The sequence below is a fragment of the Equus caballus genome, chromosome 26 (genome assembly GCF_041296265.1).
Source record: "Equus caballus isolate H_3958 breed thoroughbred chromosome 26, TB-T2T, whole genome shotgun sequence".
Classification (NCBI taxonomy): Eukaryota; Metazoa; Chordata; class Mammalia; order Perissodactyla; family Equidae; genus Equus; species Equus caballus.
The window spans coordinates 9,432,725-9,451,207 of record NC_091709.1 but is presented as its reverse complement, the minus strand read 5'-3'; the positions used below and the strand labels follow the sequence as shown (position 1 = coordinate 9,451,207).

At 36.1% G+C, this 18,483-nt stretch overlaps 1 protein-coding gene and 1 pseudogene across 8 annotated transcripts in view; both read left to right on the top strand.

The window, feature by feature from the left end:
* The window catches only part of ZNF654 (zinc finger protein 654), an 84,429-nt gene that overhangs the window by 55,672 nt on the left and 10,274 nt on the right, over positions 1-18,483 (top strand). For 4 of the 8 annotated variants that reach the window (XM_023630386.2, XM_070252149.1, XM_023630385.2 and 1 more), the window contains 3 exons: positions 4,547-4,682; positions 7,366-7,568; positions 8,162-8,301. In XM_023630386.2, the coding sequence (XP_023486154.1) occupies positions 4,547-4,682; positions 7,366-7,568; positions 8,162-8,301 (479 nt within the window). Of the gene's footprint in view, positions 1-4,546; positions 5,665-7,365; positions 7,569-8,161; positions 8,302-18,483 lie in introns of all 8 variants that reach the window. The other 4 variants (XM_070252150.1, XM_070252146.1, XM_070252151.1 and 1 more) reach the window with 2 other exon arrangements.
* LOC102150688 (thioredoxin reductase-like selenoprotein T) lies at positions 15,332-16,198 on the top strand (annotated as a pseudogene).

Below are 18,483 nucleotides of genomic sequence, written 5' to 3'. Positions count from 1 at the left end.
TTTTTTCTTGTATTTATTTTTTTATTGAGGTTGCATTGGTTTACAACATTTTATAAATTTCAGGTGTATGTCATTATATTTCAGCTTCTGTATGCACTGCATCGTGTTCACCACTGAAAGTCTAGTTGCCATCTGTCACCATACATGTGCCCCTTTATCCCTTTCACCCTCCCCTGTCCCCTTTTACTCAGCCATAGAAAACAGACTTTGTTTTTATAAAATTGACCACATTGAAGACCTTTTATATTTTTGCTTTGATTTGCTGAAATAGCTTGCTTATGGATGAATTTGACATGTGGTATTCTGTAATTTTACTCTGGAATCTACATTTCATTAAAAAAAAGACAGATATTGCATAGTACTTCTACTTACACAGATTTCCATAAAACTCTATTTTGATTTAAAAAGTTATTTATTATTGGGGCTGGTCCAGTGGCGCAGTGGTTAAGTGGTTAAGCACTCTGCTTCTGTGGCCTGGGGTTCACCGGTTTGGATCCCGGGCACAGACCTAGTACTGTTCATCAAGCCATGCTGTGGCAGGCATCCCACATATAAAATATAGAGGAAGATGGGCACAGAACTTAGCTCAGGACCAATCTTCCTCAGCAAAAAGAGGAGGATTGGCAGCGGATCTTAGCTCAGGGCCAATCTTATGTTTTTTCTTTTTTTTTTTAAAGATTGGCACCTGAGCTAACAACTTGCCAATCTCTTTTTTTTTTGTTTGCTTTTTCTCCCCAAATTCCCCCCAGTAGATAGATGTATACTTTTAGTTGTGGGTCCTTCTAGTTGTGGGATGGGGGATGCTGCCTCAACATGGCCTGATGAGTGGTGCCATGTCCGCACCCAGGATCCGAACCAGCGAAACCCTGGGCTGCCGAAGCGGAGTGTGCAAACTTAACCACTCGGCCACGGGGCCGGCCCCGAGGGCCAATCTTCCTAAAAAAAAGAAGTTATTTATTATTGAGAATATGTCTTCTGATACACCTTTCCTTTCCTGAAAGGAAAAGTGTACCTGTTTGAAGAAACTTTTAACTACCGAGGAAGTAAGATGTCAGCACTTCATAATGCAAGACCCTACTCTTATATGATAAGTACCAGAGAATGGACTGGTACAGATTTTCAATACTGCAGGAGAAGGAATTAAGTTTATTATGGATTGAGGTAGCTAGTGGAGGCTTCTCAAGGGAAAGTGGGACTGTGGGAAGATTGATAGGAAAGGATTTAGATCGTTTTTTGGGAAGGTTTAGATAGGTTTACAGGAAGTTGTAGGAGAAAGACAATAATATGAGAAAAGGCATAGGCAAGAAAGTACAAGAAGAATTTGGGAGATGGAAGTGACCAGGCTGAAGAAAGGGATTCATGAAGTGCAACAGGTGAATGCATAGGTCCTTAGGTGTAGAGGTCCTTAAATAGGAAGTTGGAGTTGTTAAGACTCTCATCCTGTGATAAGCAGCCGAAGGGTTGAGATCAGGTTGGAACACTGAACTGCCCCTTCACATATGTGCTGTAGTAGCCAACTCTAAAGTGGCAGTGAGTCAGAGAGGAAGAATCTTCTGTAGCAAGACATGAAGCCCAGGACACAATGGATTCTGAAAGAAGAGTGAGGGAAGGAGTGGTGTTTTCTCTCTACCTTTGTCAAAGACACAAGTTGAATGGAAGTCTCTGAGGGAATTATATTTAGCTCAGTGCTGTGGGTGTCAGTAGACAAATGACTTAAATAAAGGATTAGGTTAATATACAGGTCCAAATTTTTAATTAAGTAAACATTCTTAAAAAAATACAATATGTATATATTCTAGAAAAGATAAGTTGTAAATTTTACAGTGATTTAAGTACCTCCTTTTTCACTTCGGAGGCTTTTAAATTGAATATCATCCGAAAAAGCCACCCTGCTATGTAAGGAAGGAGGAACCAAAAGATACTTACAAACTTATTCTCTTTCATCCTGTGTCTTTTTAAATGGACCAAAATGAAATACTCCTTCTCTCTTTCCTATCCAGAGCTATTTCCCATAGAAGTGGTCTCCAAAACACGGTGTATTTAACTCCAGAAGTGCACGCATACAAAAAACAAAACTCTCATTTATAATTTTTATCTTAGAAAAAAGAACTTAAGCTAATTTACTAATTTTTAATAGAAGGATTGATAATAGTCCATGTATATAATTTACAGTATAAACATTTATGAAAGTGCACTCTAAATGTAGGAGGTACAGTCAAAAAGTATGCTGAAGTTGACCGTGGGGTGGGGCTTGTTAAATATATGGATTATCAGGGCTTTCCCCTAGAAGTTTTGATTCAGTAGGTTTGAATTGGGGCCTAGGAATCTGTTTTTAACAAGACCTCCAAGTGTTTTTTGTTTTCAGCCAAGTTTAGGAAATTAGCAGTAGACTGTTTCACGAAATCTTGATTTAGGCCTGAGCCCAGTTCCAGATCCCACAGTGCCAGTGGCTGTATGGTGGGGCCTCACCTACCCTAAGACAGCTAGAAAGCAGGCTTGTCCAAGGGCTAAAGCTCATCAGTGATGCAGGGGCTAGCATCCAGCTCATCTTATTTCTTGTGCTTTGCTTGGACCAAAAGCCAGCTTATAGTTGTGGAAATTTAGGGGCAGAAATATGTGTGTCTAGAGTAATTAAATAGTTTGTTTACCTTGAGGTTTGAAATTGATGATTGTTTTTAACCATGAAGCTGTTGCCACATATTGTTACTATGTTCCATGTGTTAAAAAAATCATGGCTGATGAATAACTTTATATGTTATTTTTATGAATGCTATAACATGTTGATACATGGAAATACAGAAATTAATTTTATGCTAAGGCAATTGGTCGTCCTAAAATATTTATTCAAAGTGTTAAAAAATACTAGAAGAAATAATAGCTAACATTATTAAGTGCCTACTATATGCCAGGCACTGTCCCAAGCACTTTTCAAGACACTCTATTATTTAATCCTCACAATAATCCTATGAAGTAGGTGTTTTTGGTATCCATTTTTCTGAGGAGTTAACTAAAAGAGCACAGAGAGGTTAAATAACTTGCCCTTTGTTTATAGCGGTTTTGTTTGTTTGCTTCTTTTAATTTGGGAATGCCCTAAATAACTTTTAGAAGATACTTATTTTCATATTTTGACTGCTTTGACTGAATGAATCTTTGTCTTGAAACTTGATTTCTTCTATTGTCTTGTTTTCTTATAAAACAAATAAAACCTCTTTTGTGTATTTTAACAAGGAATGAAAAGTGGCATATAGATATCACTTTGGAACGTTCAAATGTTGACAATTAAACACTGCCACTTTGAGTATGTAGCCTGATGAATCATCTGATAAGTAAAAGTTTGTGAATATATATTATTTTATCCTAAAGTTTGCTTTATAACTGTTATTAAGATTTTTATGTCTGAGGGATTTTTTTGAACACAGAAGGAAATTCTGGCAACTGTATTTTGATTGATGTGCAATTTATTCAGATTTTTAATATTGCCAATTTCAATATCTAGTTTTTTCTTAAGGCTTTAAGCTCCATTTATGCTTTTAAAAAATAAATCTATTCATACCTTGACTAGACCTTCAGGTAAACTTTTTAAATTATCAAATTAAATTCCCCAGAAATATTTTTAAAAACACCACCTAACAAAGCATATAACAAATAAAAAAGCATAATCAGACAATTAAATCTTTCAAATCTAAATCTAATAATTCAAATTTATAAATTCACTAAACCAAGTTCTCCTAAATATTACAGTGTTTACAAACTTTTGTTACATAATTCATATTATAATCACAAGTCTAAGATACTAGATTCTCTAAAAACATTTCAAATATCTATTAAAAAATCCCACAAAATGCATGAATTATCAGTTAATGGCCGTCTTATCAATACATCTTTATCTTAAACCTAATTGAAAGTCTTCATTTCTTCAACCTATCATTTCTTCATCCTAAGACTACAGATCTACTTACACAATAAAGTGGAATAGAGTTCCCATCTTCTAGCCGCCTACCACGACTAAAATTACACATTTGGGATCAGGGCAGGGGACCTGTGTCTACCTGCCAACCAGAGTCTGCATTGGAAGGGACCCTTGCCCCTATCCACTTCTTACTGTCAGCCTCTTGCCTACTACTGTTAACAGAAACTTTATGAGCCTTCACATAAATTTAACTGAACATGTAAGTTTTAGATTTTTGCAACCTGGTTCTTTTCCTAGAAGTGATGCATCCTGTAAGTTTTTCCCTTAGGTTTTTGCAACCTGGTTCTTTCCTAGAAATGATGCATCCCTTAAATTTTCCCCTTAGGTTACACTTCATCCCTATTATAATGGGATTTTCTAAGTCAAATTATGTACAAACCATGTAACCTTTGGCATTAAAGCCTGTTTGTATACTAATGGGGTTTTGACACCCTACTTAGGTTACTATACAGTTCTTTCTCTTTCATAATTTAATAGCTGCCTCATTGACCATCAGTCATTTTATTGACAATGATGATCAAGTTTAGTTTTTAACCCCTTTAAATTCACAAAGCCAAAATGATTTTTCTCTCCTAGGAATGCCAGAATCACCTCCGCAGATATGGAAATGTGAATCTGGAACTGGTGACTCGAATCATTAGAGATGGTGGCCCATGGGAAGATCCAGTGTTGCAAGCTGTTCTTAAAGCCCAGCCAGCCTCTCAGGAGATAGGTACTTCAGGAGACTCAAAGTCAAACCAGCATTCGTGGGAAGCAGACTCAGCTTCGTTTCCTAACTAGATTAGTAATAGCGATACTTCTTTATTTTGTAATACTGAATAAGAGTGATGTCTTTTCACATAAAGTATGTTTAATTTGTTATATACTAACCCAGCCCGAGTGATTTTTAATACTAGACTAAATACATTTATTTCTAGTAATTTCCCATTTATTCTAATGAGAATTCAGAGTGTTAACACATTTACTATCCAGTTGTTACTTATTTACAGAGAGTTTATTTGTTTTTATCACTTCAGTCATATTTTTAAAATCTTATTTAAGTAGGATCACCCTTTAAAAAAAACAACAAACCCCCTGCTTAAGCACATGGAATCTCCCTTATATAGGAAACTCTCTGAGGGCTGGGACTCTTTCAGTTTTTGTCACGACTGCTGCATATCCTACACCTAGCCCAGTGCATGGCACAGAGTAGGTGCTCAATTTAAGTATTTGTTGATTAAATGAATGAGTGACTAATTGAATGAATAAGGAAATTTCAATTCCAGATACTCTAGAGCAGTATTTCCCAAACTTCATCCATTAATAGAAGTTACGTTTTGTCTCATCCCCTTACCACCTGCATACTTCTTTGACATCACCTCCTCTCAAACCTAGATCCACACTGGTTCCTGTCGGCTACAATTTCCTTTTGAGGCAGGAAGCTCGGTCTACTACTTCTAGTTAATTCTTTTAGAAAATATTTGACATAATTATTCCTGAGCCCCAGAACATTTTGGATCACCAAAACTTAGAATGTAAGCTCAGCAGTAGTGAATAAGCACAAAAGTGTGGAAAACAGTTGAAAGCATGGACAGAGCCAATGGAGTGCAATTATAAGATGGCCAAAGGGAAAAGAAAAGACCTCTCAGCTCTGGAACTGTTCAGACCTTGGTCTGGTGAAAAAGAGGCTGCACACCACAGATTGTGCTGAGCAGGTTAGGATCTTTCCACTTGTCCCAGGTTAAGGGGTGGGGGTGGGTTGGGAGTAGAGTTGAGTAGAGAATGGGCTATGATTCTCAGGCTTCAGAGCAAGCCAACCCCAGATACAAGCGTGGAGGACTACAGCAGAGATGTGAGAGAAGATGAAGGAGGTAAGCCCAGGAGAAGTAGTGCAAAGCAATGGGAAGAGATGGGAGGTAAGACACGACTAGGAGGAAAGGGCTAAGGTATATGTGAAGTGGCACAGTGGTATATAGTGAAAGGATGCAAGGAAGACTGGCACTTGATATGATGGTCTCGGAAGGAAATGAAAAGACTAAAGAGGAAGGCAGTGGAAACTGAGGAGGAAGAATTGGATTACTGAAGAAAAGTATGAAGAGTAAAATATAGGGAAGGCAAGGTGACAGACTGAAGCAAATTGAGGAGACTGGGGACTCTGGCCAGAGGGGACAGGAACTAGACAAAAATAGAGCTTCAGAAGGAGTGAGAACAGGGGAGAAGAAAGTTTAGGCTTTTAAGGGGAGGTTTTAGCTTCTCTGACTAGGAGCTAGAACAAACCCGTTGTTGGCCGATGAGTGCTGATGGCCTCTCTCTATGTACACACCCCTTCATACTTAGATTAGCATACCTCATTTTGGGAAAAGCTGCTCTAGAGCCTCGTTAATGTGGATGACTCTCCTCTAGTTGACCCTCCTAGTCCTCTAGTAGGGTAAAGACCAGTCTGAAGTTTGTCTTTGTATCAACTGTGCACAGTGTCTGCTTACCGTATATCGTAAACAGAAATGCAAGGCAAATGTTGAAGCCCAAATAAAACATTACCCACAGGCATTTTAGAGGCTACTGATTAAACATATATAAGTAATTAAAACACTTTTTGATTTGAAATCATGAAATAGGGGTTCCAGTTCGTGCTCTGCCTCTTACTGATTCTTTGTCCTTGGGCAAGTCATTTGACCTCTCTGAGACTCACTTTTGTGATCTGTAAAACAAGTATTATGACACCTGTCATAAGGTTATTGTTAGGTCTAAATAAACTTATGTAGATAAAGGTGTTTATATATTTTTAAATTGTGTAAATGCAAGTATTAGTAATTATCCTTAGTGATACATAAGCATATGTTAATAAGCAGTCCTTTTTGGCACTACTTTTGACTTAATTTTTTGTTGAAAAGTAATAAAATATATTTCTTTTATGATTTAAGTTTTTCATTAATTCAGATTACATTTCTCCATAATTAATCTGAATTAATGTAGTTTTAATGACATATTAGGATTCAGCCTTTTAATCTTACAGTAATGAAAATATTGAGCAGTAAGAAGATAAAGTACATAATTTTAGACTAGAAAGAAATTCCAGACCCCATGTTATTTGAAACATTTTAACATATTAATGAACTGAAAAAAGAATATTTCATATTTTTTCTATTTTAAATTTTCTTTTTTAATTTTTAGACTGAGAAGAAATCAGCAGATATTTCTTGAGCCCTGTTTTGGTGTCACTCATTTCCATTTTTCCAATCATATAACTGTGAATATTCTTTTCACAAATAAACCCCTACTGCAGAAAGTGCTATTTAATTAAATAAATAGTTAACCAAATTAGATACCACGTTAGTGGTGATGTTTCAAACAACAAATCAAAACTTGAGAGAATCTTTTCTTAAGAGTAATAAGAATCTGTTTTCTTTTTAATATAGTGAACAAATATTTAAGTTCTGAAAATCCACTGTTCTTTGAACTACGTGCCAGATACCTAATTGCTTGTGAACGCATACCTGAAGCAATGGCTCTTATTAAATCTTGCATAAACCATCCAGAAATCAGTAAAGACTTGTACTTCCATCAAGCACTCTTCACATGTCTGTTTATGTCACCTGTAGAAGATCAGCTATTCCGGGAGGTATTGTTTGAGATTTATATTTGCCTATTCTAACCTTACAATAAAAAAAGAAATGTAGCCCATTCTTGTGTTAAATTCCTTTTAGAGTAATACCAAAGGTTTTAAAATTATGTTATCTAGATGTGTTCTCTTTGGCCATTCTTTAAGCTCACTGAATTAGACAGAATCTGATATTAACAAATGATGAAATTAACAAAACATTCATTAATAAGCATTATTCATGTTGAGCTTCTTGTGAGACAGAGGTCACATAAACTGAGGAGCAGTATGATTTTGCCTTTTAAATAAAATATTAAGAAATTAAATGCTCATGTTTGTTATTTTGCTTTTTTAAGATAAAAGAATTAGTCTTTTCCTAATATGGACCCTACTTACCTATAAGTTGTGGACATAAATGAGATTAAAAGCAGTCATTGTAAACTGTAGGTGCTATATAGTGAAACTATGAAATCATGAAAATGTTTCTGTATAATTCATCATTTTTATAGAATAAAACTGGAAATCTAATTTCTTCTGAATGTTTAAACAGTTATTGCAGCTAGCTTTTTAGATGTTTTTAATGGTATGAACTGATTTTTCTTTTCCTCTTATAGCATTTATTGAAAACTGATTGTAAGAGTGGAATTGATATCATCTGTAACACTGAAAAAGAAGGCAAGACTATGTTAGCCTTGCAACTCTGTGAATCCTTTCTTATTCCACAGCTCCAGAATGGGGATATGTATTGTATCTGGTAAGTGTTCCTAATGAAGAAACTGAAATGGTAAGATGAGGAACAGAAGGAGAATTGGTTAGCAGAATTTGGACTTTATATTTTTTAAAAAGTTATGTGAAAATGTTGACACTTTCTTTTTTCATTTACTGTGTAAGAAACAAAGTAGGTTGTAAGACCTAAAGATTAAAAAAGAATATGATCATGTACCAGTAATTGATAGGGTAAATGTTTGTGTTTTAATGAAACAGTTATGTTTTAAATTAAATTTGGAATGTTAGGGTTTTTTTACAACTTTATTTTTTAGAGCAGTTTAGGTTTACAACAAAATTGAGAAGGAGGTACAGGGATATCTCATATATCCCCTGCCTCCACACATCATGCATAGTCTCTCCCATTATCAACATCACTCCCCAGAATGGTACATTTTTATGAATTTTAACCTACATTGACACTTAATCACGCAAAGTCCACAGTTTACCTTAGGGTTCACTCTTGGTGTTACATGTTCTGTGGGTTTGGACAAATGTATAATGTCATATATCCATCATTATAATATTATACAGTCTTTTCAGTGCCCTAAAAATCCTCTGTGCTCTGCCTGTTCATCTCCCCCAACCCCCATCGCCACCCCTACCCCTACCCCTGCAAACCACTGATCTTTTTACTGTCTCTGTAGTTTTGCCTTTTCCAGAATGTCATATAGTTGGAACCATACAGTGTGTTAGATTGGCTTCTTTCATTTAGTAATATACATTTAAGGTTCCTCTGTGTCTTTTCATAGCTTGGTAACTCATTTCTTTTTAGTGCTGAATAATATTCTATTGTCTGGATGAACCACAATTTATTTACCTGTTCACCTACTGAAGGACATCTTGCTTGCTTCCAAGTTTTAGCAATTATGGATAAAGCTGCTATAAGCATCTGTGTGCAGGTTTTTGTGTGGACATGAGTTTTCAGCTCCTTTGGGTCAATACCAAAGAGCATGATTGCTGGAATGTATGGTAAGACTATGTTTAATTTTGTGAGAAACCATCAAACTGTCTTCCAAAGTGGGTGTACCATTTTGCATTCCCACTAGCAATGTATGAGAGTTCCCATTCTCCACATCCTCACCAGCATTTGGTGTTGTCAGTGTTCCAGATTTTGGCCCTTCTGTTAGGTGTGCAGTGGTATCCTATTGTTTTAATTTGCATTTTCCTGATCACATATGATGTAGAGCATCTTTTCATATGTTTATTTGCATATGTTTATATGCATATTTCATATGTTTATTTGTATATAGTTATTATCTATATACCTTCTTTGGTGAGGTGTCTGTTAAGGTTTTTGGCCCATTTTTTAATCGAGTTGTTTGTTTTCTTACTGAGTTTTGAGAGTTCTTTGCATACTGTGGATAACAGCCTTTATCAAATGTGTCTTTTCTAAATATTTTTTCCCAGTCTGTGGCTTGTCTTTTAATTTTCTTGACATTGTCTTTCATAGAGCTGAAGTTTTTAATTTTAGTGAAGTCCAGCTACTGAATTATTTCTTTCACGGATCATGTCTTTGGTGTCATATCTAAAAAGGCATCACCATACCTAAGGTCATCTAAGTATTCTCTTACATTATCTTCTTGGAGTTTTATAGTTTTGCATTTTATGTTTAGGTCTATAATCCATTTTGAGTTAATTTTCATGAAGGATGTAGGGTCTGTGACTGGATTCATTGTTTTGCATGTGGACGTCCAGTTGTTCCAGCACCATTTGTTGAGAGGACTGTCTTTGCTCTATTGTCTAACCTTTGCTCCTTTGTCACAGATCAGTTGACTGTATTTATGTGGGTCTATTTCTGGGCTCTCTATTCAGTTCCATTGATCAATATGTCTATGCTTTCACCAATACCACGCTGTCTTTAATACTTCAGCTTTATAGTAAGTTTTGAAGTTGGGTAGTGTCAGTTCTCCAACTTTGTTCTTCTTCAGTTTTGTGTTGGTTAATTTGGGTCTTTGCCTGTCCACATAAACTTTAGGATCAGTTTGTTGATATCCATAAAATAACCTGCTGGGGTTTTGATTGGGATTCCATTGAGTCTGGGATCAAGTTGGGAAGAACTGACATCTTGACAGTATTGAGTCTTCCTATCCATGGACATGGATTATCTCTCTGTTTGTTTAGTTCTTTAGTTTCATTCATTAGAGATTTGTAGTTTTCCTCATAAAGATTTTGTACATATTTTGTTAGGTTTATACCTAAGTATTTCATTTTTTTGGTTCTGATGTAAATGGTATTGTGTGAATACTAGTTTTTTTCAACATTTTAACAACTACTTAAATGTTATTAGTAGGATATGTTATTAGTAGGATAAATCATGTAATTTAGAATGTGGTATGAGTGTTTTTAGTACCTATCCTTCAAGTGCTATTAGGTGAAATCATGAATAATAAGTATAAAAGATTCTAATAACTTCTGCCTCCCCTCCCCTAGTACACACACACAAAAAAAACCCTACCACTTTGACATTTCATTAATTCTTAAGGGAAAACTAGGGTTCATTTGCTGAACATAATAATCTGAAATGATATGGTCTATAAACATTTTTTAATCAAAGCATTCAAATTTTAAATTCTTAGATATTTAAAACAATAACTCGAAGGAGGATTTAAAGATGAACTTATTTAATATTCTTGTTTTATAGATTAAAATCTTCGGACTCAGAGTCAAATAGCTAATTAGTAGCAGAGCTGGGTCTAGAGACTAGTGGACTTATCTTTTAGGGGAGTATACTTTTAGTTAGATTATGCAAAGTCTTGTTCAGAAATTTACTGTGTAAATTGGAATTTCAACTAGAGAAGAGGATCAAGAGGCGGTGGTAAGACGTACTTTTTTAAAAATAGTTTTCAAAGTATTATCATTTCTTGATATGTAGTTATTCCGAAATGGAATATAGTCATGACTCTTATAGTAGATCTTTTCCTACAGGGATATGAATATTCTCTGCCCTTGGCTGTATTAAACTATTTAAACAGGGTATCTTTAGTCATTTCATTTTAATATACTCATAAGTAAACTAGAATCAAGTATAAACAAATAAAAACCAGGAAAACATATTTTATTTTCTTCTTCCCTTGGCCAACCAATTTCTACTCTCTAGGGAAGGACCTTAAAAATAGAACAGTACCTATCTTTCCTGCTTCTGGCCATAGTCACTGTCTGAGAATAGAAGCTGGGTGTGTGACTCCGAGCTGCCTAACTGGAAAGGAATCTTTAGCCTGCCTCTTTGCCTTTCCTTTTGAGTAGGCTGAGTTCTCATTGCCTGCCCTCTTATTTCTTCTACCTCTTCTCTATATTTTTGAATACTGGCATCCTTTTTCCTGCTTCTAAAAGTTGATTTTCACTGTAACTTGAAGAGCAGGATTCTTTTCAGCCTCCACGTCTGTGTTGTCTGTTTCATCTTGGCCTTCCTTATGAAACCAGCTTACCCTTCATCTCCCCTCTCTGTGGATAGAACCTGATTGACAATCCAGTTTTGTTCTAGCTCAAGCCAGTGGAGCAAGACACCAACTGTATTTCTCTCACCATCACTAATACTAATAATAGTTGTAGCTGCTAATATTTGCAGAGTGCTTCCTATAGTCTTTGCTTTATATATGCATTATCTCATTTATTCCAACAGTCTTGTGGGGTAGATAATATCATGCCCAAGCTGTTCAACTAGTAAATAACTAACCCAGGATTCAAACCCAGGCAGCCTTACTCACAGCCTCAGTTATTAAACATTACTTACTATAAATGGGTCAAATATGAAAAAAACCTATGTTTTAAGGGTGGCCATAGACCCTATGATAGCCTGTTTCCCGCAACTAGATAACTTGATGATTGTATTAGTAGTTAGTACCTGGGAAATGTGTTTGTATAACAAATTGGTGCTGTGTTTTCTAAAGGACCCTCTGTTTGAAAAGAAAATGTGAGCTTCATTAAACATTCCTTTGGTCTTAACAAAGATGACTCTCAGTGGTTTTCAGGGTGTTTTGCTTTTTGTTTTTTTCTTTTCCTTCAAAATCTAGTATACAAGTAAAACCTGAGATCCCTTTTGTAATAAGTTCAATCAAAATAGAGCTTCATAACCAAATCCTGAGATTTCTGCTTTTCCTGCTGGGAAGCTAAAATCCATAATGGTAGCCCTCTCCTGGCAAGTTTATTAGGATCTTGGAATTAACATTTGTTTACAGGTTTCCTCCTGAGTTAACAGAAACAAAGGGAAATAAGATCTCTCTCTTCATAAAAGAAAAAAAATATATCGTACACCGTAAGGTGTCTCAAATTATTTTTTGGAACAAGTTGGAGAATAAATATATATATTTCTTATATGTTAAACATTAATTTGTGTAATATTCAATGGAATACTGTGCCATAATTTCCAACAATCATATTTTATCTTTAAATCTGTTGCAGAGATATGCCATAGTGTCTTAAACACAGTTGATTTGTTTGCCTTCTTCCATCTGTATCCCTTTGTACATAACACAACCCTTATTTAGAACGTGTAACATCATCTTTTACCTCATTCCATGTCTAGAATTTCCCTTAATGTATTTCCTCAAGAGGCTTCCTTTAAATGCTTTCAGATGATTAACATATTTATTGAATAAATGTCACTGCTTGGTACTATGAAGATTATCAAGATAGGGAAAGAATAAGGAAACTAGCACTTTATTAAACATCAGTGTATACCAGACATTTCACCTACATGTTTTCACTTATCTCTCTTAATTCTTTTTATATAAGAAAACTGGATAAAAGAGATAAAAGTCACACAGCTAATAACAAACTGGAGTTGGAATTTATACTAGTCAGTTTGCAGGTGATAGCATCTTATGTCTAATTAACTAGTTTAGGGAGCAGGTAGTACTTATTGAAATGGTACTGGCATATGACATGAGCTACAAAAAGAGCAGGGATATAGTTGGTCCTCAAAGATAACTGCTACCAGGGACATTGAGATTGCTAGGATTTTTTTAAAAAGTTGTTTCTCTTTTCTGCCAGTTGGTTTCAGTCTTTCCTGTTGGAGACCAGAAGGAATGCCAGCAGTCCCCATCTTATGTCTAATTAACTAGTTTAGACTTGAGAACATTCCAGGGACTCTGACTGGCCTGACAGGTCAGTTTCCTACCCCTGAATTAATACCTTAAGGAGGATGAGGAAGGTCACATAGGAGACATGGCCACTGGGTTCCAACCCTGTGTTTTAGGGCTATTCCCAGAAAAAGCTGGCTCACTGTGAACTGGGTAGTGCCACGCCAGTTAGTCTGTAATGCCCTATTGAGATGTAGGTCTCTCTTATTTCCAGTCTCATGTTCTTGCCACTCCCTCCACTCTATAATGGGTCATTGAGATGTACAGTATATTAATAGTTGGGGAAATAGGACCTACAAAATATAAACAAGGAAGTGTATGATGGGTGTGAAATCGGTACAAGGGGTAAGATCTGTTCTAAAGTAGTTATTACTTTAGTTTGGGGTATTCATGAAGAAGAGGCACTTGAGATGGACTTTGAAAAATAAGCTCATCTTAGAAATGAAGAAATACTTTCCATGTAAAGTGGTCATCATAAACAAAAGTGAGAATAAATGAAGCACATTAACTGACAGTGAGGAGACCACTGGAAGAGTGCCCAGGATTCAAATCCTGGTCCTTCTGACTTTAAAACCTGTGTTTCTGTTGCTGTTAACACTATATACAGCATATTGAATGAGCACTAAATGAAATTATTTGGAAGGCTGGAAACAGATAAGTTTAGCAACTCCTGTAAAAGTTTGTATATAAAATTAAAGGTGGTAGCACTGAGAAAGAATGGCATGGCTGTGGGCAAAAATATAATCGAGGGCCAGCCCTGGTGACCTAGTGGTTAAGTTCAGTATGCTTGTGCTTCAGCAGCCCGGGTTCGGTTCCCAGGCATGGACTGACACCACTTGTCAGTGGCCATGCTGTGGCAGTGGTGCACATATAAAATAGAGGAAGATTGGCAACAGATGTTAGCTCAGGGCAAATCTTCCTCAGCAAAAAAGAGGAAGATTAGGGGCCAGCCCTGTGGCACAGTGGTTAAGTTTGCACATTCTGCTTTGGCGCCTGGGGTTCGCAAGTTCAGATCCCAGGTGCAGACCTACGCACGGTTTGTCAGGTCATGCTGTGGCAGGCATCCCACATATAAGAAAAATAGAAGAAGATGGGCACAGATGTTAGCTCAGGGCCAGTCTTCCTTAGCAAAAAGAGGAGGATTGGCAGCAGATGTTGGCTCAAGGCTAATCTTCCTCAAAAAAAAAAAAAAAAAAGAGGATTGGCAACAGATGTTAGCTCAGGACGACTCTTCCTCAACAACAGCAACAAAAAAATATAATCGAAATATAAAGACTGCAGAAAATAAACAGCTTAGAGGAATGTTTAGTGTCTTTGAATGATGTAGGAAAAGATAATCAATTTTGCAAGAATATTATTTCTTCTGTATGGGTTAAGGTGAGAGAAGGAAGTCTTAATTGAAATACCCAGGCATAGAAATTGGGAAAGAAGTCAGCTGGAGACTTGGGAGCAAGATGTGAAACCTAGTGAGCTTTCTAAAGGACTATGTGTACAAAAAAAGTGAGTGGTGGACTGAAACTTATGGATACCCTCACAGCTAATATGAAATGGAGGTGGAATTTTGGTTTTACCTCTTCTGTTGCTTGACATCATTTTCTGTTTTGTGTTTTCTGTATTGGCTCACTAAGTAGCCTATGTGCACCTTCACGATAGTGGTGAGGCTGTTCTTAGATTTAATTGCTGTATGTTCTGGGCTCAAAGTACATACTCAGTAAATCACATTGTGTTAAAAACATTTTCATCAATTAATTTAATGCTTTTTAAATTATGATGATTTATATAACTTTTTTGATACGTTTTAAAGAATTCTAATTTTGTAAAATGTGATATCCAAATATATCAACTATTATCTTCTGATCTTCTTTGCCTCAAAACCCACTGCTCCTACTTTGTTCATCTGATAACCTTGGCCATATTTTAGAAAGGATCTACCTGTGAAAAACATTGAATGGCCAGTAGCTTGTCCATTTAAAAGTACTGCATCTTAATGGAAGAATAGATGATCCAAAACAAAATTTTAGAATCAGGCAGTCTCTGTCCACGGGCAGCCGAGGTGGCTCCGGTGCCATGAGGCTCCTGCTGCTGCTCGTGGTGGTGGTGTCGGCCGTGCTCCGCAGCGGTGATGTGTCAGGCAGCCTGGGCAGCATGCCTGGCAAGAGATTGAAGATGCAGTACACCACAGGGCCGCTGCTCAAGTTCCAGATTTGTGTTTCCTGAGGTTACAGGCGGGTGTTTGAGGAGTACATGCGAGTTATTAGCCAGCGGTACCCGGACATCCGCATTGAAGGAGAGAATTACCTCCCTCAACCAATATATAGACACACAGCATCTTTCCTGTCAGTCTTCAAAATAGTATTAATTGGCTTAATTGTTGGCAAGGATCCTTTTGCTTTCTTTGGCATGTAAGCTCCTAGCATCTGGCAGTGGCGCCAAGAAAATAAGGTCTGTGTGTATATGATGGTCTTCTTCTTGAGCAACACGATTGAGGACCAGTGTATGTCAACAGGTGCATTTAGATAACTTTGAATGATGTACCTGTGTGGTCTAAGCTGGAATCTGGTCACCTGCCATCCATGCAACAGCTTGTTCAAATTCTTGACAATGAAATGAAGCTGAGTGTGCATATGGATCCAATCCCACATCATCGATCATAGCCCCACCTATCAGCACTGAAAACCCTTTTACATTAAGGGATTTTTGCAAGAGCAGTGTGACTGACATTCTGAAGGCCTGTACTGAAGACAGCAAGCTATTAGCACAGACCTGATGCTTTCTTGGCAGGCTCGTTGTACCTCTTGGAAAACCTCAATGCAAGACAGTTTTTTAGTGCTGGCACATTTTGGAATTCTGCACATTCATGGAGTGCAGTAATACTGTATAGCGTTTTTTGTCTTCTCCAAATCCACTCAGTTAATAATTTTTTTAAAATGTAGACATTGCCACTTACACCTTTTTTCTTAGTCATATTTTAAAAAATAGAAAATTGAGTTACAGTTTGATTTCTTTTTGAAGATGTCTGTTAAATCTGTTGTGATTTTATATGAATTTTCCTTTTTTATAGTTTAAAATCAGTCATCTGGGGATTACAGCTGAAGTCCCAAAATACTTTATAAGAGTTTATTAGAGATCTCTAATTTGGTCATGTCCAATTTATATAGTTTTCAAAATACTGCAGACTGAACAGTGCATTATACACGATTATAGGGGGAAATCTTATATCCAGAGTACTCCTACCAGTTTGTGTGTATGTGTGTGTGTATGTGTGTGATTACTAGAGAATTACTAAAAGACCAACCACTTTTTAAATCCTTTATGTAGTTCGTCTTGCCTTGACTAGTCTAATGAGTTGATTAACTGAGCCTTTATACTTAAAAAAAACTAAGCAGATGTAAGTTAAATAAAAAGTTTGAATTTATTGCCCACCATACCTGTTAACATTATATTTAACAGTCTGCCTAAATTTTTTTCTTTTTACCTACAGATAAATAATTTCATAAGGGACACACTTTAGATTCACACACAAATAATAGATCATTTACCTTTTTTAGGATAGTTGAAACTTGCCTCACTAAGGAAAGTTCAGTTGAACCTCATTACAACATTAATATTAGGAGAATGGAGTTAACTTGTCTAACATATATCACTTTTATTATATTTGAGGAACAAAATTGAAAAAATTTTATTCAGTGAATTTAATATCTTTCCAGAGTTCCAAAACGATAGTTTAAAAAAAAAAAACAATTTAAGTTGATAAAGACTGTAAGAGTAATTTAGCAGAAATAGAACCACAATGTAGAAAAATAATCATATAGCAACAGTCATACTTCAGCTTCATATAGGACTAGAAGTGGTGGGTCTAGATTTTTTAGTGGCAGTAAAGGGATTTGAGGAAAAGTTAGGAGATAATTCAACATTGGGTCCACCACCTTGTACTTGGTTTGTCACTGCATATTTGTTGACTGCATGTTGTAATGATCATGATTGTGAACATAGTATAGTCTCCAGCTGACAGGAAGTCACTCTAATCAGTCACTGCAGAGAATTGATTCAACGGCTTGTGCTTCTACTCAAGACTACGCAGCTGTTCCCTAAGTTCATGTAGTGGCGAGAGTCCGTGCAGTGTAAGCTGGAAGTTGCTTAGAGGTTATTATTCAGGTGTGGTAACATTTTGTTATCTTTGACTAGGGCTTAAACCTTGTTAACTTGATTGGTACCAGTGCAGACTCCTGTCTTCTGCAAGTTGAACACATTGCCCAGTGTGTCAGGTCTTTTCTTCAGCTGAGGGACATTCCACTGGTGACACAGCCTGTGGCATTTAGCTCTTCCAGCCTTGAGCCTCGGACGTTCCCTTGTACTGACAGGTCAGCCATGAAGAACCTGAGATTCGAGGCTAGCTTTTTCCCTGTAAGCCTGGGGTGAATAAGTTTTCTTTTGGAGAATAGCTTTAAGTGGCTTAGACTCTGATAAAAGTCAGCTATTTTGTTGACACCCATCTCAATATTGTTGTTTTCTCTTTGGCCATATTTAAATGTAGGATTTAATTGAGTCTAGTGAAAAAATTAGTGGAAAGCTTGAATATACAAAAGGAAATTTAAGGAAAAAGGGAAAGTTAAAACTATTTAGAATGTAGTTTTACTATATTCCTAACATTTCAAAATTTATTAGTTGCTTACAAACTGATGTGGCTCTGTAGTTTATAAATGTCTGTGTGCTATATTAATTAGAAGACCATAGAACATGACAGCAAGTTGGCTAATGTTATTTGGGTTTTAGCACAGTTGCTATTATGGAAGAAATTATTTGTTACGTTAATTTTAAAAAGTTGGCAAAAAAAAATTTTAGAATCGGTACTATAATATACTTATATTTTTAATCTGTAGTACTATTGGTAACTTAATAGATTGAAATGAAAAATAGGAACCATTTCTTCTTTGCAGAAAGTCTACAACAGTGATTTCTAAATTTGCAAATAGGGTATTAATTAAAGGCCAAAGTTTATTTTTTTAAAGTAATATCATTAATATTGGTACACTAGAATTAGAATTTGTTTTGATTAAGTACTAGAGATGCCTTAGGTTTGTCATGATATG